The sequence below is a fragment of the Ursus americanus genome, chromosome 28 (assembly GCF_024610735.1).
Source record: "Ursus americanus isolate L20-20 chromosome 28, mUrsAme1.1.p, whole genome shotgun sequence".
NCBI classification, from domain to species: Eukaryota; Metazoa; Chordata; class Mammalia; order Carnivora; family Ursidae; genus Ursus; species Ursus americanus.
In genome coordinates, this window is record NC_142154.1 from 774607 (window position 1) to 795407 (window position 20801).

Consider the following 20801-nt stretch of genomic DNA (forward strand, 5'->3'; position numbering starts at 1 on the left):
ACATAACTTTGATATGCATCGGGAAACCAGAAAAATGTATTTGAGTTGCTTTATTGCGATATTCACTTTATTGCTGAGATCTGGGACCGAACCCCCAACATCTCTGAGGTGTGTCTGTAGGCTGATATATGCAAGCCACGTGGTAACCACAAAGCAAAAACTTATAGTAGATACACAGAAGATAGTGAGATAGGAATCGAAACATAACAGTAAAGCAAGGCATCAAACCACAAGGGAAGAGAGCAAGAGAAGAAGAAACAGAGAGGAAATAGGAAATATCCAGAAAATAATGAACAAAATGGCAATAAGTACACACCTATCTGTAAGCACTTCAAGCATAAATGGATTAAATTCTCCAATCAGGAGACACAGAGTGGCTGAATGGATTCAAACAAAAACCAAGACCCATCTATACGTTGCCTACAAGATGTCAGGACACATAGATTTAAGAACACACAGACAGGAAGTGAAGGGACGGAAAGAGATGTTTCATGCAAATGGAAGCCCAAAGAAAGCAGGGATAGCTACACTTACATCAGACAAAAGGGTCCTCAAAATAAAGTCTGCAGTAACAGACACAGAGGGGCATTACCGATGAGTAAGGGTTAATCCAGCAACAAGATACAGCATTTGCAAATACCCAACATAAGGGCACCTGAACACATAAAGCAAATGCTAAAGACCTAAAAAGAGAAAACTACAGCAGCACGATAACTCAGGGGACATTGACACCCCACCTGTCCACCTGCATCGGTGGACAGATCGTCCGGACAGAAAATCAACAAGGAAACAGGGGCCTTAAAGGACACAGTGGACCAAATGCACTTGACAGCCCCACACAGAACATTCCACCCGAAAGCAGCAGAAAACACATTCTTGTCAAGTGCGCATGGAACATTCTCCAGGAGAGAACATATGTTAGGCCACAAACCAGACTCAGTGAATTTAAAGAAGACTGAAATCATACTGAACATCTTTCCAGACCACAATGGTATGCAACCGGGAATCAACTGCAACAGAAAACTGGAAAAAAAAAAATCACAAATATGTACAGAGGAAACATGCTACTGAGCAACAAATGGGTCAATGAGGAAATCAAAGAAGAAGAAAAAAACCCTTGAGATGAATGAAAGTGAAAATACAACATATCAAAATCTGTAGGATGCAGCAAAAGCCGTTCCAGGAGGGAAGTTCATAGTGAGACAAGAAACAAGACAAATCTCAAACAAACAGTGAAACTTTACACCTAAAGGAGCTAGAAAAAGAGGAACAAATGAAGCCTGACATCAGAAGGAAGGAGATAATAAAGACCAGAACAGAAATCAATAAAATTGACTAAAAAGACAACAGAAAAAAAATCAATGAAACTCATTCTTTGAAAAGATGAATAACACTGATAAACCATTAACTAGACTCAGTAAGAAAAAAGAGAGAAGACTAAAATAAATAAAATCAGGAATGACAGAGGGGAAGTTACAACTGATACCAAAGAAACACAAGGGATCATAAGGGATAACAATGAACAATTATACATCAACAAATAGGACAACTTAGAAAAACTGGATAAATTCCTAGAAACATACAGTCTTCCAAGACTGAATCATGAAGAAATAGAAAATCTGAATGGGCCAATTATAGTAAGGAGACTGAATCAGTCATCAAAACCCTCTCAACACACAAATGTCCAGGACCAGACGGCTTCACTGGTGAGTGCTACCAAACATCCAGAAAGACTTAATATCCACCCTTCTCAAACTCTTACCAAACGATTGAGGAGGGGTGAGTGCTTCCAAACTAATTTTCCCAGACCAGCATTAACCTGATATCAAAAGCTGACAAGAACACCACACACAAAAAAAGAGAAAATTACGGGCCAATATCCCTGATGAACATACATACAAAAAGCCTCAACAAAATATTAGCAAACTGAATCAACAACATATTAAAAGGATCATAATCCATGACTGAGTGGGATTTATTCCAGGGATGCAAGGATGGTTTGACATTCACAAATCAATCGGTGTGATACACCACATTAACAAAATGAAGGATAAAAATCATATGATCATCTCAACAGATGCAGAAAAGCACTTGACAAAATTCAACATCCATTTATGATAAAACTCTTATCAATGTAGGGTTAGAGGGAACATACCTCTACATAATAATGACCATATATGAAAAACCCAGAGACAACATCATACTTAATGGTGAAAACCGAGAGCTTTCCCCTAAGGTCAGGAACAAGACAAGGATGTCCACTCCCACCACTTTTATTCAACACAATACTAAAAGTCCTCGCCACAGCAATCTGACAAGAAAAAGAAATAAAAGGCATCCAAATCACTAAGGAAGAAGTAAAATATTTACTAGTTGCATATGACATGCGACTTATATATAGAAAGCCCAAAGACTCCACCAAAAAAAACTGTTATAACTGATACAGGAATTCGGTAAATTTGCAGCATACAAAATCAATGTACAGAAATCTGTTTCATTTCTATACACCAATAATGAAGAAGCAGAAAGAGAAATCAAGGACTCAATTCCATTTACAACTGCATCAAAAAGATTAAAATACTTAGGAATAAACAACCAAAGAGGTGAAAGACTGTAAAACACTGATGAAAGACACTGAAGAGGACACAAAGAAATGGAAAAATTCCATGGTCACAGATAGGAAGGGTTAATATGGTTAAAATGACCACACTACCCAAAGCAATCTATAGATTCAATGCAATTCCTCTCTGAATCTCAACGGCATTTTTCGCAGGAAGGAAACAATCCTAAAATTTGTACGGAACCACAAAAGACCATAAATACCCAAAGCAATCTTGAGAAAGAAGAACAAAGCTGGAGGCATCGTGCTCCCTGGTTTCAAACTATACTATGAAGAAAGGTATAGTAATCAAAACAGTATGGTATCAGCAATAAAACTGAGCCTAATTGAAAATGGAGGGGACTTCCTGGCTGGTGGGTGGTTTGTGGGCTTGCAGGGAAAATGGGATTATTGTCCAGGCTCTGATCCATTTCAGAAGTTCGGGGCAATGTCAGAGTTGCTAAGGGTCTGAGCTGCCCACCTGGTGGGTGACAGGTGGAGCACATCAAGAAGCAGGGTGAACCCTCCCCAAGGGACGCTCAGGGCTCTCCTCCCGTCCTCTGCTGATCACTCCCCCAGGCTGGGCCATGGACACACACACACACTCACACGCACTGTGTGCACAGGGGAGGGGTGCAGGCAGAGGGGCGCTGGCCCGCAGGTGCTTGAGGCTGGGGCTCTGCTCAGTGACGGCTCTGGGGCCCCACGCCTGCCTGGGTCCCCTCCTGCAGGGAACAGGGCTGTCTGCGGCCAGCGTGTTCTTGGAGGAGCCACCTCCTCGTCCTTGGGACTGGGAAGGCATCACCTCCCCTGCTCTTTGTGGGTCTGTGCTCCTGTTCTGCCCCTTTCTCTGCCTGTACCTGCTGGCCCATCTGTGCACCTCTGCCCCTTTCTCCCACAGTCTGGCCCTGCCTCTCTGGTCTCCACCCCTCCCCAGATGCCTCTCCCACACCCCTCAGCTTCCTTCGTCAGGGCACATGAGTCAGCTGGCTGGGGCCACCGCACAGGCTCCAGGAGCAGCCCCCCAGGTCTCCCTTTCTCGGTCTGCCCCTCCTGCTCGGGCTGTGGACAGGCTGCACTCAGGTCAGGAGCTCCCTGTCTCTCTCCTGCCCCAGAAGTCTGGACGCATGTGCTCTGCACCTGTGACCTGCACCCTCCCTCCCTAAGCTCCGTTCTGGCTGGTTCGGGCATGTCTGGGACACGGATCGTGGAGCAGTATGGTCTGCGATTAGGGCACGGGCTGAGGGAGGAAGGAGGGGCCGCTGGCCTGCTTTGGGTCCAGGTCCCAGGCTCCAAGGTGTCGGTGCTCCCAGCCCAGCTCACTGGAGCCCTCTGACAGCCACAGAGAACCGCAGTGTCCCAACCCCAGCACCTGGCTGGGAACCCCATGTGGCTGGTGGTCTAGACAGGAGCTGGAATGTTTCTGGGGTTCTGGGTAAACACTCTCTGTCGCCTTTTCTAGGGAGGAACACTGACCCTGGGTATCCCCAGAGTCCCACAGCCTCAGATGGTGTCGGATCAGAGCTTGGACAGACCCCAGGTCACCCTTGGAAGCTGAGCCACCCCTGAGCCTCCCCAGAGTGACCAGGCTGTGCAGAGGCAAGAGACAGGCACCGGCAGGGCTGCAGTGTGGGCAGCGGACGTCCTGGGGTCGTGGAGCCGCTGGGACGACAGCGGGACCACATCTCAGGCGCCCAGAACGATGCCCGACCGAGCAGGACTCCCTTGAAGCTTCTCAGGGTCCGCAGGAGCACACGTGGGCCTCAGCATGACCACAGGACAGGCCCTGAGTCACACTTGTCACGACGATGTGGCCACGTGGTCACGCGGGACGGCCCCCCGTGCAGAACGGCAGCACTGTTCCGGAATCTGCCGTGGGGACCCCCCAGAACTCTCTGGGGCCACACAGAGCCACGCCCGCGGCCCCCGGGGTCCTGGGTGGGACCGGGACTCACACACTACAGGATAAACTCAGAAACAAATCTGGGCCCTCCTCTGGGAGTCTGTTTCCATCTGGAATCCTAACAGGCCGCCTGAGAGTGGCCACAAGGACCCAGGAGCATAGCAGCAACAGAATCCACCAGTGGACCCCACCTGACGGTGTTGCAGAAACAAGGCTCGCTGAAGGACCCCTGGCCTCACCGGGGCTGACGGAAGTGCCCGGAACTGGCCCAGGGCCTCCACCGATATCCGGCCCAGACCAGCCCTTCCCTCCCTCGGAAGTCAGGGCTGAGTGCCTTGACCTGAGGCTCCCTAGGAGTCCCAGGACGGATCGGGAGCGTACTGAGCGTGGAGGCCAGACCGCTCCCGCAGATCCGGAGCTCTCCCAGGCCTGGCAGGTCCTGCTGACTGCTGCGTCCCCCTCCCCGCGGGTCTCCGCCACAGCTATACCCTGCGTCCCAATGTGATTAGTGTGCATGTGGCCCGCACGTGGAGGCTGAGAACAGCTCACGGGTCTAGACCTCCACCTGGACCTCAGCAGGTGACCGGGGGAGAGATCCAGAAACGAGACCTGTGAGTGCCGAACTCACAGGCAGGACCGCACATCGCACCTGGGGTTGTGCCAGGACCAGAAGCACGAGGGTCCTTCCTTACCTTGGCTGGAGGAATATTCTAGAGACACATCCGTGCTCTCACCGGGGCTGAGGGCCTAGGCTCCAGCTCATGCCTGCCCCCAAGATGCCCTCCCTCCTCCTGTCTGACCTGGCCGCTAACCGGCTCCTGCCGCCTGATGGCCATCGGGGGCTGGATGGATTTCCCCTCCTGCCCACGCACCTAGTTTCCACAGTCCTCAGCGCCTGGGTCGCAACCTCCAGCATCGAGGGCGGCTCAGCAGACTTGAGCCTCTGGAAGTTGGGGAGGTGGCTCGAAACCCCCCACCTGCTTAGCCTGCCCCCCTGTCTCATGCCTTTCTCACCTGACTGGCAGGGGTATGGCGACCCCCACAGGACATCCAACACTGGGCATCCACTGACGGGCAGGGGGACCCAGCGTCCCACTCTGCCCACGACCAAGGGGTTTCTGCAGGCACAGAATTCCGGTGCTGAGGCCAAGAGAGTCCCAAGCAAGCCAGGAGGGTGGGTCATCCCAAAGGCGAAGGAGCTGGGGTCAGGGGCGCTGCTCAGAGCTCAGTGACCCTGGGCAGCCTCTTGTCTCTCAACAATAACGCCCGCCTTTGGCAAGACAGATACAACTGGTGTCCATCATGGAAAATAACGTTCTTTCCACTTTCATTCTCTGAGTGATTTCTCATTCATGACACCGACCCGCGTGTCTTCGGTCCCCACAGAACCGGACACTGGCCCCCTCATGGCTCAGTGACAAACACAAAGGGCCTCCAGGGAGGCCGGGCTCCCCTCCAAGCCAGAGCTCAGCCTCCCGCTTTCCCGTTCCCTCTGCACCACCAGGCACACGGCCACGCGTTCCCACGGCCCCTCTCCTCCCCCAGCAAAGCTGTGATCAGCTTGTACTGTGATGAATTTTTAACGGTCTTTCCCAGGTGCTCGGAGAGGCTCGATGTGGGCTGCACATGCTCGGGCCCCTCCTGGGACCCGTGAGAGCAGAACGCGGGGGCAGTGGGACGGGGCAGGGGCAGGGGTTTTGGGCACTGGAATTTTTAACCCCCCCCACTGCGGGTTCTGATGCTCACCCAGTGCTGGGGACCCCCGAGGGGAGTGGTGCCCGCAGCAGAAGCACTTCTCCTGGAGACCAGCCCCGGAGCAGCCGTAGGCTTGTGCCCCCGGGGTCACACCCAGGGGGTGTTTGGAGCCGTGACGTGGACAAGCGCGACTGACGCGCTGTGTGTGGTGAACGCCAAGAGCAAGAAAAAGGAGAAGGAATTGGAAGTGTCCTAGAGAGAAGCGGGGACGGGGGACGGTCTAATTCAGGGGGCGGGCAGAGGGGGGTTCCTGGTCCAGGCCGTGGAGGCCGGGCACAGGGTTCCTGCATGCGTTCCCTTACTTACCACTGCAGCCATTCCAAGGGGGTCCTTCCTCTGCTTAAGCTGCTCTGAACGAGCGCCTTCCTTTCCACTGAATGATTTCCTACCAAGAAATACCCCTGGAGCTTGGCACTGCGCCTTGGCCTGGGCATGGAGCAGCCTTCATTTGCTGACACATTTGTCACCATGGCACAGGAGCCTGGCTTATTAATTGATAACAGCAAAGCCACAAAGCAGGTGACATTGACTCTGCTTCTCGGGCTTGGGCAGAGGAGCTGGCTGGAGGGGCTGGGGCACCCTGGCTTCTCATGATCAAAGTGTAGGACTCTTCAGGGAGACCCAGAGGCCCACGCGCATCGTTAAGGCTCTGAGCATTCCTGCGATGAAGGAACTTTCCAGGGACTTACTCTGCTATGGAAACCTTCTGTTTTCAGCTTCTAGATCGATCTACATTCCATAAAACCAGTGTTCTGGGGAGTCCACCTTGGGACCCTCGGGGTGGAGTCCTCTGACCTCGGTTCAGTATTTGGCCTTGGGGTCTTCAAGACAGCTCTCCTGTGGATCTGTTTTCTCTTTCACAAAATGGGGAGGGTATCACCCGCCTCACAGGGTTGTTTAAAACAGACACTGTGAGAGCTCATGGCTCATAAAAATGGGTAATAATGGCTTTTGAACAAGTTGAATCCTTCACAAGTCTAAGCGATGGGTCTAGTCAACCCATCGGGGCAAATTACCGGAAACACACGTGCATGTGCGTTCACACGCGTGTACAGACGGCGGCCCCCAAAGCCACTGGAAGCTGTGACTATGACCTTATTTGAAAATAGGGTCTTTGCAAACGCACTCGAGTTAAGATGAGCTGTGCTGGGTTAGGAAGGAGAGGCCCTGGTGAAAAGAGGGACACTGGGGTGCAGACACACAGAGAGAAAGCCCAGCAAGGAGGTAGGCAGACGCCACGGGCCGCCAGAAACCAGCAGAAGCTGCACGAGGCCAGGAGAAGTCCTTCCCCAGGACTTCATTCAGACTCCTAGCCTCAGAACTGGGACAGATTCCAGTACTGCTGTTTCAAAGTAAAAAAATGCACACCCCTGCCCCCCAAGCCCCCATGCGTGAGTGCACACACGAGGCCTGGGGGCTCGTGACCTGAGGGGTCATGGCTACACTAATGTCGGGGATTACTGTGGTCACAATGGCCGGCATCCTGGGATGGCTTCCACTCCTATCTCCCTCTCATTCCCGATATTCAACTGGCCGGCCAGTTTCCTGCTCTGGACTTCGGAATCCGTGCCCGCCCCCACCCCGTGCCATGCCCTGCTTCAAGGCTTCATGTCGTCCCACCTGGACCACTAACCTGCCCCCCTCCAGCCCATCCTGGTCTCTCCCGCTCCAATTCATCCCGCTCGGCCAGAACCCAGACCCACCGCTCCTTGCCTGCCCTCGCTGAGCGACAGAGGCACCATTCTTGGTCGTCTCTGGAGCCCTGGGCCCCCACTGGCTCTTGCTCCTCCTTCGGGGCCCTGGTCCCAGCTGGCCCTGGGCCTCGGCCAACCCTCTCTGCCAGAGGCTGCCCGCTGTCCCAGTCCAGAGGGGCCGTGCTGGAGAACCTGCTGGGTCTCCAGCCACGTGTGTGTGTGTGTCCCTGTGTGTGCCTGCATGTGCACGTGTGTCTGTGTGAGCACGCACATGTGAGAGTGTGTTTGTGTGCATGCACGTGTGTGTGTCTGTGTGTGCACGCACATGTGTGCTCCTGTGTGCGTGGACACAGCCTGGCCTGCGTTCCACCTCCCTCCACCCTCCCCACAATAAGGGCGGTCATCCAGGCTCCCCCTCAGGTCCTCCTGGACACCCAGTTCCCCTTTATACCCCCTACACTCAGGCTCCCCAGCGTAGCCACCCTGTCCCCCGACCGCCGCAGGGAGAGGTCCCACTCTCCCTGTCTTGTCCTCTGACCTCTCTCCATGCCCCTGCAGCACAGGGCACGCTCCTCACACGCTGACTCTCCCCAGCCCCGGCGTCGGCGCTTCACTAGGCGGGCCAGCTCCGTGGAAGTACTGCCGTCCACCGGGCCCCACACTGCTCCCACACCAATCCTAGGACCGACCCAGCTGCCTTGCTCCTAACGCCCCACCTCATTGGATATGGCTCCACACCGGGTCTGGACCCCACTTCACGATCTCCCCCTGCTCTGAGTGGCCTCGTTCCGCCCAGGCACTGCCTCTGAGTTCTCAAGCCGGAATCTTCCCAAAGCCTGGTTCTTGCACCGGACTCTGCTTTGTCTCCAAGCCGAGTGTCTGTTGCAGACCCCTGTCCAGCTGTCGCCTCCTGGGCGGCCTGAGCCACGGGTCACCGTGGCCCGCCACCCAGCGGGGACTGAGACCTGCTGCGGGGGACACCTTACCACTGGCTCACCTAGCTGCCTGCCCCACCTGGAACGGGGGAGAGTGGCTGCAGGGTCAGCCCCTCCTCTCAGACTCAGCCTCGAACTAGGCAGCGCTCAGCCCGTGCTGTGGGGCCCGTGGCCCATGTTAGTGCAGGCTCCACGCCTCTGCCACTGGATGGTCTCTGTCCAAGTAAGTTACTCCAGCCCAAGGAGCCACGGCCACAGAGGTCACGTGTGGCTGCTCCTGCATGAGTCTGGCCCCACCGCTCTAGACATTTGCTGAATGTGGGAATGAGCTCCGGTCTGGCCCTGGAGGCCATTCAGCTTCCATCACAAACCCGGTGAGCAGCTGCTCCGGGGGAAGGCTCGGCTCTGTGGCTTGGCACAGGGGCTTCGGGGGCCCCTGCAGCCCACGTGCCCCCTGTCCTGCGTGTCCCTTCTTGGTGGAGCTTGGACCCTCAGCTTTCCTCTGTAGCAGGGCTGACCACCCTGTGTTCTCACTGTTTACTTGCCGGGCTGTCTCCTCGCTGGAATCCTTCTCCTTGTTATTTGGGGGGAAACCCGGTGGTCGACATGCTTGTCTTGATGCCCGCCCTGGGATGACAGGGTCACGGAGCACAAGGAAACAGGGAGGCCTGGCTTGGGCCTGCCCCTCCCCATGCGAGCACACACAGCTCCGCACAGGTTCTGCCCTCCTGCCGTTATGGTCACCGTGAAGGAGCCCTGCCTCTGTCCCCTGCTGTTCTGTGTGTGTGTGTGTGAGCTGGGCGTCGTGGACGGTCTGCATTCTGGAAACACAAATCTCCTTGCGCACACGCGTACGGGCTGCAGGACACATGGATGCAGAGAGATAGTGGGTGCCCCCGGGCTCTGCGGTCGAGCACTGAAGGGTCGGCACTTGCCCGCTGCCTCTGGATGGAAGCCTTGTGACTTACTTGTCCGCTGAACTGTGGCCCGAGTGGGTCACTTCTGCTCCACTCCCTCCCCTTGGCTGGGGTGACTGCGGGGGCAGCTGTCAGGGCGAATCTCCATCAGCTCGGCTCCCCAGGGGTCACAAGGCCCACTGCACAGGACGTCAAGCGCGAACAAGAGACACACGTTCGCGGTGTTCGTGAAGCTCCTGCTTGTTACTGCAGCTTAACCCAGCCCCCCGACGAGCGCACGGCGAGGAGGCCGCCCCCCAAGTCCAGGTGAGAGGTGACAGTCGCCTGCAGGATTCAGGAGGCGGAGTGGACAGGGCTGGACGGGGGTGTGGCCGCCAGGGACGAGAGTCTCCCCCAGGGCCGTGCTTGCTTCCGCGTTTTCAGAAGCCCACCGGTCTTTGAGGTAAGCGTTACCACCCCGTCCTAATGTCTGGGGTCACAGCCTGGCGTGGACTAGCTTCGAGCCTGCCAGAGACCCCGTGACCTGGGCCACTGCTCCGCTGAGCAGATCTGGTCACGAAGGTGAAAGCTGGAGCCGTAACAGCCTCCGTTTACTGACGAGACCCACCGTGCGGCTAGGGCTTCACAACACTCAGAACAAGGGTGCGAGGGAGGCTTTGCTCTCCACCCCACAGCTGGGCCAACTGAGACTCAGGGAGCTGGACAACCTTCCCAAGCTAAGAGGATCCAAAGCCCGTCCGCGTGGCCTGAAACCCTCGCGGCTAGAGGCAGGGAACTCACTCCTCAGCGGGTGGGCTTTGCACGTGAAGGGCTGCGTGCTCCTCTCCGGGAGGGGGTGGGCAGTGGGGGTGTCCAAGGGCAGGACAGGTGCACTCATGGAGGCGTCTTGGCGCTGGCAGCGCTCCGCCCCCCCCCCCCAGGTCCACACGTCACCAACGCTCCTGCATACACATCGGGGGCTGAGTCCTGTTCTCGGCTGTGTGCACGCAGGCGCCGGTTCCAGGCTCCCACGGATTCTGGGGAAGCCGGACTGTGGGGCGTGGATGCCTGTCTTGGTAGGTTTTCCCTTGACGCTCACGGGATTGGAGTTGCAAGGCTCTCACCAGAGCAGAAAGACAAACTCCTTCACGCAAGTCAAGGAGCGGCAGTTGCTGCTAATTCTCTGTTGTTCTTGGCAAGGGGTGGTAAACGGAGCCGCCCCCCGCGGTTTGTGGGGGAGGGGCTCAGGTTCTGCACTCACCTGGCCGCTCTGCCGCGCACGTGCTCTCTAACCTTGAATAAGTTACTTGACAGCTCTGCGCCTCAGTGTTGTTGTCTCAAGAATGGGTGAGCAGTGACAAGCTCCCAGGGCTGCTGGGAGGACTAAGGGAAGCGCTCACACAGAACAAGCACTCTGGGGCCTGGCACATAGTAGGTGCTCAGCACAAAGGAGGTGCTTGGCAAACTGCATGTTCTTCAGTATGTATTGGTCTAGTGACGTCAGGTTCCATCCAGTCCAGCTGGATGGTGGGTCCTGCCAGTGATACCCGAGCGTCTGTATCGTAAAGACCTCGGTCTTTCACTGAGTCAGGGTTCCGACACCCCTCATCGACTGCCAGTTGCGACCACCCCTCGGTCTCCACCTCAGCTGGCCCCCGTTCTCCTGCGCCTGGAAATTCATGGTCATCGCAGACTGTGACCACGGCGTGGATGAAGGAAAGCCCAGGCTCCGTGGGAGGGAGGCCGAGGCCGGGACCTTGGGGGTGGGGAGGACGCTGGTCACTGACAAGCATGAGGTGGGAGGTGCTTCCAGGTGAGGGAGCAGGTGCCAAGGCCCTGAGGTAGGAAAGAAGAGGCCTGTGTAGGGCGAGGAGGAGCAGTTTGAGGAAGGTGGGGCAGGGCTTGCGGAAGGGCAGACTCTGAGGTCCTGTCGGTCCCGCAGGACAGGTTGCAGTTTTTCCTGAAGGCAATGGGAGCCACGGGCGCGTTCAGAAGCTTGGTGCGGTGATCTGATGTGCGCCCGCCTGGGGAAGGTCCCTCTGGCAGGGGCTGTGCGGAGGGGGACTGGAGTGCGGGCTGTGGGACACCGTGAGGGTGTTCTGCAAGCCATGCAGGGAGCCCAGGAGGAGGCGGAGAGGGAGGATTCCCAGCACCTGGCCATGGCTGCAGGGGTGCACCTGGGGAGGGCTCCCCGCCCACCCCCCTGGGAGCTCTCTGAAGACACACACTTTCTTTTTCTCTGCAGCCACGGACGTAGCCGAGGTCTGGCCCCTAGAGCCCCGTGTTTACTGCATAAATAAACACAGTGCGACCTCAGCTGGGCCTTGCGTCGGCACGGTCTGGAGCCACCCGCACGCACCGTCACCAAGCAGGCAGGCAGTGACCTGGTATTTCCTTGTCCCAATTAAGGTATAATTACGGAGCCTCTGCAACCTCATTTCAGCTCTAGAAACGTCTGGGGGATGGCACGGTTAATCCCGGGGCCTCACAGCTGCAGGGGCCGTGCGCTGGGTCTGGAACAGCGGGACCTCTCCCCCTCCGGAGGCACAAGCATCCGCAGTCCGAGTCCCTCGCTCCCCATCTGAGGGGTGTTGCTATAGGACCATCCTAACCCCCTATGTTCAGGTTGCATTTTCCTGATTGGCCGAGGGGTGGAAGGTGCTAGAGCGACGGGAGGGCATGCTTTGTGATGAAGACCGGGTAGCTGCAGACAGACAGAGAAGGAGTCTCATTCCAGCCCCTGCCTCGCGGGGCGGCTCCGAGCCCGGGTTCCTCCTCAGTGAGCAGGGCTCACGCAGAGCCTTCAGGCTGCTGTTGACCTGAACGCCCCAGGCCGACCGGGGAGATGTCCTGTGAGCGAGGACCGGGCGTGGGCTTCCTCTTCCCTCCAGGGAAAGGCATCCGCTGGGTGGACAACATGGGAGTCTGCCCACATCAGTGCTCCCAGTGAATCAGGGAGAGCCCGGCGTCCGCAGCTTGACCCCTTCTGGTTGGGGGTGGGGTGAGGAGGGTGGTGGGGCTGGTCCGGTCACGTTCCCCACTGCAAAGCTGAGGCTGGAAGCCTTAGCTCAGGGGGCTCAGAATGAGGGCAGGAAAAGTCCGCATGGGGCACTCAGTGCCAAAGCAGGGCCAGGCATACCATGGGTGCAGTGGTAGGGAAGCGAAGTCCAAACCCTAAGTCCAAGTGCACCTGGGCCTTCCGTGTGTGGGCTGCAGGGCTGGGAGGAGAGGAAGTCAGCCCAGGTGCCCAGCAGTGGCCACTGGGCACGGAAGTGGGGCCGGCCCGGTGGGCCTTTGTGAGATGTGGGATCCCAGCTCGCGGCTCCAGGATACTGGGGCTGCACCAGGGGCTGTCAGACCCACATGGAAGCCCCCAGATGAGAGGGCGTCAGGGCGCCACGTGCCTGGGATGCAGGGTCTGGGACTGGCACCCTGTCAGCCTGAGCACGTCAAGTGTGCAACGAACATACGAGGCACCAAGTTCAGCTCAACACGCACTCTCTGCGCACCTATTACGCGCTCGGTCCCTGCCGAGCCCTGGCCTTTCCAGGGGGAAGCCGCCTGCTTAGACCAGGACAAAATGACGTCCTGCTTAAAGCAGGTCTTCACCAGGTACGGGCCAGTCCAGTCAGCCTGCCAGCATCTTCGAGGCCTCCTAACGAGGGCACTCCGCCACACGCCCAGAAGGTCTGGTCAGGCTTCCTGTGGGCCCAGATGCAGGGCCGACTCAGCGACAGGCTGGCTCCCGTGCCAGGGCCGCGCGGCTGCCAGGGGGCGCCCAACCCCACGAGAGATACCGGGCAGCTGCTGGGACGACCAGTTTTACTCTAAGACGCAGAACGGAGACGCTACAAATTCCCGTAGGCTCGCACAGGCCGAGCAAGCAGGATGCACTTTTCCACGTTAGCCAAACCCTTGCTCCAGAGCCAAATGGAAGGAACAAAGCAGACGTCTTTAACGAAATCGGCACCTGAGCCGGCAGCACCCGACCATCGCCCGCTCCGCTCAACCCTGTCCTGTTCTCCCGCCACCAGGCTGCTCTCGGAACTCCTCTGGGGCTCCCGGACGGGTGGTGTTCTGGGGAGACGGCCGTGAGCACGCGTGTGTATCATGAATTGGTTCTGCACCCCTGTCCCTTCCAAAATCTGCTGCTAGCGCATTTCCGTACCTGAGCCAAGACTGATTTGAAATTAATGTAGGATCTCGTTTTCAGGAATTCTTAGACACTGGGTGAACTCCAGGCCTGATTCTGCCACTGACTCACTCTGCTGATGGGCAACATCCTTCCCCTCTCTGGTCTTCCGTCTGTCTGTCTGTCTGTGAAATGGGAAGGACAGGCTGTAGGGTGTCCCTGAGGGTCCTTTCAGCTGTAACATTTTCTGTTGGGCCCCTATGCCCTGCCCAGGTGGCTACGACTCCCCCAGATCTAACTACAACGTGCTGTGAGCATACTTTCATGCACACCACCTAACTGTGCTCTGGAAAGCAGGTGTAATCATCCCCATTCCGCAGATTACAACACAGAGGCTCGGAGAGGTTGAGGGTGTTCACTGAGCTCACAGAGAGCCAGGAGGGCGCAGTACTGAGATTCAGTGTCAGACCCGGCTCTGGCTTCCAGGGTGTGGAGAACAGACGCTTGAGCCCCGTGGTTCCCCAGCTTCCTCCTTCCCTCTCTCCCTGCCTTCCCCGGGTGCTCAGCTCTGGGCTCTGGAGCTGGGGACTGAGGGATGGAGGTGGGCTCCAGCTCCAGGGGGCTGGGGGCTACTGGGAGGTCCAGGGGGACTTGGGCTGGCAAGGGCTGGCAAGGTTCTGGAGGGCTGGTGAGGTCAGGCTATCAAGGGCCGAGAGCAGCGTCTCTGGCCCAGCCGGGGTCTGGCTCTCGGGTCAGTCCTCTAGGCCCCATTGAGCCGAAGGAGCTGCCTGCTCTTTGCTCTGCTTTGCCCGCTGGGAGCCTCTTCCTGCCCTGTGTCCTGCCATCCCCAGAGATCCATCCCCAAATATTCCGGTCCCCAGAAATCATCCCCCAACACCCACCAGACAAGGGCAGGGAAGACAGAGGTACCGCAGAGGCCGGGCTCAGACCTGTCTTGACAAAGAGGTGGCCAACTTCAAGCAAGGCTTCCAGGCCGGCCAATTCCAACACCGCCAGTCAGCACGCAGCAGCGGCTTTGAGATCTCAGCTATCTTTCGGAAACCCAAGCCGCGTTTGCCTGGTATGACACTGGGCAAGTAAAATCCCTCTGTGGGCCTCAGCGTCCTCCTCCAGGCAGTAACCAGCTGGTTGCGCCCCCCCCCCCCATGGATCACAGGTCCCTTCCAGCGATGACATTTTAGGATCCACTATCTTTGACTTCCCTTTCCCAGAGGCATGGAGACTGACCAGATGCCTTTGGAGAGCGCACCAAGCTTAAACATTGCTCTCCTCTCGGTCGCTCCTCCCTCCCTCCACGCCAGAGGCGCACCCCCACCCCGCCCGAGCCCCCAGGGCAGATCCAGGCCCGGCCCTGAGCCCTGCAGCTCCCGAAACGCGAGGGTAGCGCGTTGGCCGAGACTGCGGCGGTGGCGGAGGCGCAGGGGGAGGGGGAGGAGAGCAGCGCCCGCCTGTCCCGCGGCCTCCGCAGCAGCCCCGGCCCTGACTTAGGCGCGCCAGAGGGGTCCCTGGAGCACGTCGGTCTGGGGCTCGGGCCTGGGGCCCGCTGGGAGACCTTCGCCGCTCCATGGCACCCAGCCGACCCCTGCGGCCCCGCACCCCCAACTTGGCCGAGCCAGCGCAGTCTCTCCTTCACTCCCAGCGGCGGTGGGGCAGGGGGCCCGGCGCTCAGACGGTCTGTCTCGCCCCGCCCGGGCCGGGGGCAGACGGTCGCGGCTGTCTGAGGCCGAGCGGGTCGCGGAGCGGGCGTGGGAGTGGGAAGCACCAATTTTGGATGGATGTGGGTCCACATTCCTCGTCTGTCTGGTCCTCTGGACTCCCATCTCCTCCCGCACCCCGTCGCTCTCAGCGCCTCCGCGTCTCGGCCCCTGCGTCCCCGCCTCCCACGGAGCTCGCCGGGTGAAGGGCAGCCGCAGCCCGCGCCTACTCCCTGCCCGCAGTCCCTGCCCCCTCTGCCCGCCGCGGGGTCACCCGCCCGCTTGAGCCAAGCCTCCTCTCGCGCCGAGGGAGCCGAGAGTGGAGGGACCAAAGTTCGACCACCATCGGCCGGCGGAAGGCCCGCGTTGCCGAGGGCCGCGGCCGGGGCGCTGGGAGGTCAGACGCGGCGCTGGCCTCACCTGTTTCTCCAGCGGCTCCTTGGCCGAGAGCGCAGGCTTGGGGGAGGGCGCGCGGTCGCAGACGCAGCCCTCCAGCAGGTAGAGCCCCGAGGGCCGCGAGCTCGAGTCGCTCTCGAAGTAGAAGAGCAGGTTCTGCAGCAGCGCGAACCACTTGGTTTGCCATTTTGTGTTGTCCGAACTCCGTTTGCTCAGGTAGCCTTTGCGCGTGCCGTCCTTGCGCGCCAGCAGTCCCAGGGACGCGACGTGGCCATCGTTCAGCCGGATCCCCTTCTGCATGGTGCTCGGAGGCCAGCTAGACCCCACGCGCTTACATCTTTTCCGCGCGGCCCCCGGCAGCCCCCTGTCCGTGCGCGCGGCGCGCTGCCTCTCTCTGGCGCTCGCTCGCTCGCTCCTGGTCGCTCTCCCCTCCCCCCAAATAGCTACACTCCGGGATCTGGCGCCGAGCCGCGGCTTCTGGAAGCGAGATGTACCATTCCCCGCCGGAACCTCTTCTCCTCTCCTCAGCGCCCCGGGGCCCCGGAGATGCCGTCCGACCGTCCCCCGGCGCGGGGCAAACTGAGGGACTGGCGAGCTGAGCGCGGGCGAGGGGCAGGCGGAGTCATGTGACGCGGATCCCTCGAAGAGCCGGTTTCAGCAGCGCGGACAGAGACACGCACGCAGCCCGCCGCGGCGCAGAGCGGCGCGCAGCCTGCACCTTGGCGCCACCTCCCCCTCCCCGGACGCACACACACGCGCAAGCACAAACACAAATCCTGCCCCTCTCCCTTGGTCTCCCCTGCTCCCCTTCGGGTGTTAAAAACCAAATCAGATCAATATTCGTTTAACCCCATGGCACCCCGGACGCTCGCCATCCTGGGAGTTTGCGTCTTTGCGCCCCACCGCAGCGCACTGTAGATCTGGGGTTAAGTCCCAGTTGCATTTTCTCTTCCAAAGGCTCCCTCCGGTACTTTATTTTTCTCATCCGAGGTGGATGGTGGAGGGTGGTTGGCGAAATAGATTCGAAAGAGCTTTCGGTCCTATTCTTTGCGTTATCGGCCAGGCCACATTCATTTCAGCGTCCAGCCGCACTCTCGGTGGCTTCCCCAGCGACCTGAGGAGAGCACAGGGGTGAGATGGCGGAGGGGTTAGGCGAGCGCTCATTTCATTTCATTTTATTTTATTTTGAGTGTTGCCATAATTACTGGCGCCACCCCCTGCGCCCTGAGGTCTGGCTGGCGAGCCGCTGCCGGGAGTTTTCTGGAAATACCCCCCAAAGCCTAAAGGCGGGCTTCAAACGCAGGCGCCAGGGACCATGGGAGCCTTCAAATAGCTGCTCTGGCGCAATGATACCTTAATGATAGATTTTCCGTTCTTATTTTTAGCTCCCGTTCGCCTACACAGTTACACGGCATTTATCCGAGAACGTCACAGCGCCCGCATGCTGCACCGGGAGGGCGCGCGGGCCTCCGGGCGCGCCGGGCGCTGGGGCGGGGAGCGCGCACAGCCGTCTGCCGCAGAAGGCAGCGACCCCCCTCGGACCCGCGTGGCGCCCGGCCTGGCCCGGCGGGTCTGCGGCGGCGAAGGGCGGCCGCGCAGCCCGGGAGAGGAAGGAAGGAAGGACACCATCTTTCAGCGGCGAACCTGCGTGCACCCCTCCCCCGGCGCGCGCGCGCTCTCACACACACACGCGCTCTCTCTCTCTCTCTCTCTCTCTCTCTCTCTCTCTCTCTCTCTCACACACACACACACACACACACACACACACACACACACACACACACACACCCCTGGGCTGGCGCAAGGAAAGGGAATCAGGTAGTCGTGGGTAGGCCCGCGCAATCCACGGAGACGCCGCGGTGGCGGAGGAGTGAGGGCTGCCCCAGGGCTGGGCACAATGGCGCAGGCCCGCGTTGCTGTGCTGGGGAGCGCGCTGGGGAGGGGCTGTGTTACCCTTAACCTGCCCTCTCAGAGCCCAGGCTCTGGGCTCGGGGGTCTCAATGTAAGGAACCGGTGAGGCTGATTTTCCTTCGTGAATAATGAAAACGAAGTGGGAAGATGGCTAAGCCTCTCCATTCAGCCTGGGTTGTCCCCAGGGCGACCCTGCACTGTGACCACCTTGACTTCTCTTTTGCCCTCCTTATGGAAGCTGAGTTTCCAGAGTGAGGGTCTTCATGGAAACTCCTCTATTAGGCAGCCGGGTACAGAGGCCGCGAACGCCTGGGGCAGGGGCTGTCTCGAGAGTGCTCTAGGTCAGTGAAGTCATTCCACCCCTGTACAACCCCGTGCGGTTGGCGAGCCCCACCCCCACCAGCTCCACTGTGCAGGTGGGGGAAATGAGGCACGGAGGGGTTCAGGGGCTTGCCGGGAAGTGGCGGAGGTGGGGTTTGAACTGGGTAGTCTCCAGGATCTGTGTACAGCTGAGTGGGGGGTCCCTGGGTTGCGGGGGAGGGAGGTAGGGGGGTGGGGGATGGGGGATGGCTTTTATCCTAAAGGAGGGCAGGATCCCGGGGGGCCATAGGCCAGGCAGAGGCTGCTTGGCAGCCGCTGGGACAGAGAGACCCATGGTACCTGAGTGTTGAACCGGGACTGCACCCGGAATCCCCTGGGGATGTTTGACAAGCACCCACGACAGGCCGTGAGTGGGCTATATATTTTCGTGGGTGATTTTGTGCGCAGCAAAGGTGGGGAACCACTAGGATGGGGCAGAACCCGTGATTCTGTCACAGGCCGGCGGATCGCCGGGGTCTCCACAGGGTGTGATTCTCCCTGCTGGCAGGTCCGAGGGTAACTTTGCACAAGCTTCCTGGCCTCGGAGGGTTTAGAGCACCCGGGAGGTGGGAGGAGATGGGATGTGTTCATTCACACACACCCGCCCCACCAGTGCTCGCTGGGCCCCTAGTCTGTGCCAGGCCTTGGGCTGGGCCACTGGGGACAGAGTGATAAATAAAACAGTCCCTGCTCTGTGGCGCTTAGGCCAGCACAAGGGCGCCTTTTCCACGGGGCGCTTAGTGTAGCGGGAGGAAAACCGTCTTGCCCCCAGTTTGGGGAACAGGTGTCTGTAGATAAGGAAATGGAAGGAGAATTAAGGAGTATTTTGGTGGGTCTGATCTCGGCCTTTAGAAATGGCTAGAAAATCCTGCCAAGTCCTCGCAGGGGGTTCCTGTGGGCTTTGCGCCAACTCAGCTTGGGCGTTGGTTGAGACGGGCGGTCTGTGGGTCTGACTGGCCTTTAGGGAGGACCTCTGGGGGCAGGTGTGTGTCACCTGCTGTGTGCGGGAGCTTCTGAGCGGTGTGGTGTGTACACGGGAGGCCTCCGTGTGCTGTTGCGGGGGGGGGGGGGAGACAGGTGTCACATTCAGAGAAATTTGCTCCTTTGGCACGATATTAAAAAAAATATGTATTGTTCACATCACCTAAAAAAATGAAGAATTAAGTATGTGGAGTCAGCAGCATTTTTGGAAATGGAGGTTTGCCCGGGAGGGTTTCCTGCTCCAGCGCTGGGCTCCGCGGGTCAGCTCCGTTGGCCACCCCCCGCCCCACCCCTCTGCGCGCAGACACCAGGGGTTTGCGCTGCCAGTGCCCAGCCAATGGAAGTAGCCGTATTATTCTCTCTGGTGGTAAGTGTAATAAGGCTCTTTGTAGAAATTAACATAATATAGAAAATAAAAGCATAACTTCTTCTCTCTCTCTCTGTATATATATCTCGCTCTGGCTCCTTTCACTTGGCGGTGTGTGGGTCCATGTCTTCATATTACCGCAAATTTGATGAACAGATTTTTCATGGTTGGGCATTTAAGTTGTTTCCGATTCATAGTTTTTGGGAATGACACTGCACTTAACATCTTGGTGTATACACTTCCCTCCCCTGGGCTGAACCCCTGAAAGCGCATTTCCAGGCTAAGGAGTGTGTGTGAAACATGGGTACTTACTACACTGCAGTTCCAGAGACGCCTTTTGCTCTGTGCCTGGCTGTCCCGGGGGTCGAGGTGGCACGTCACCCCCTGTCACTCCCAGATATCGAGAGTCTCCTCCCTTGAGAGTCGCCCGTTTGGAAAGGGCAAAATGATCCCCTTCTTGTATTAATTTGTACTTCTTTTATTGCTGGAGAGGTCAGACTTTTTTACAATGTTTATGATCATTTGCATTCCTACTTTTGTGAGTTTCTTGCTAACACCTTTTTTCAGACGTGTTAATATTTTTCTTGTCGATTTGTCACCGGGCTTCATCTATGAGGATAGCTGCCATTGCCGTCACGCACGTTGCGAACAATTTCCACAGTGTGTCGCCTGTCTTTAGTCCTGCCTGTGTCCACTATGCCTAAATACCATGAATGTCTTTGTAGGGGTTGTAAGAACTTTCACGATTTGAACTGTAGCAAATCTTTTTCCTTACAGTTTCTGACTTTGCTCTCTCCCTGCACACCCCCTCCCGGGGTCTGTGTCCCACCCAGCTCCTTCAAGACTGAAACAGATTTGCCCATACTTTCTTCTCTGTTTTTATATTTCATTTTTTCCATGCATAACTTTAATTTGGAGTTTATTTTTGAGAGTGAGGCTGGAATCTGGTTCATTATTAATTTTTCCTACTTTCCCAAATGTCTGGTAAGTTGTCCCCAAACCACTTGTTCGAATAATCCAAATTCTACCCCTGATGTGAGGTAGCATCTTCATCATGGACCAAATTCTTAACTAGACTTGGGACCATTTCAGATGCTACTTTCTGTCCTGCTGTTTCGTCTGTCTGTCTTCTACCAGTGACACATGGTTTTATTTCT

General features: G+C 57.5%; 1 protein-coding gene across 2 annotated transcripts in view; it reads right to left on the reverse strand.

The window, feature by feature from the left end:
• The window catches only part of RASGRF1 (Ras protein specific guanine nucleotide releasing factor 1), a 95558-nt gene extending 79218 nt beyond the window's left edge, over positions 1-16340 (reverse strand). For both annotated transcript variants that reach the window (XM_045804467.2, XM_087856575.1), the window contains exon 1: positions 16050-16340. In XM_045804467.2, coding sequence (XP_045660423.2) covers positions 16050-16325 — 276 coding nt within the window. In that variant the 5' untranslated portion in view covers positions 16326-16340. The remainder of the gene's footprint in view (positions 1-16049) is intronic.
• Between the last annotated feature and the right edge of the window lie 4461 nt (positions 16341-20801).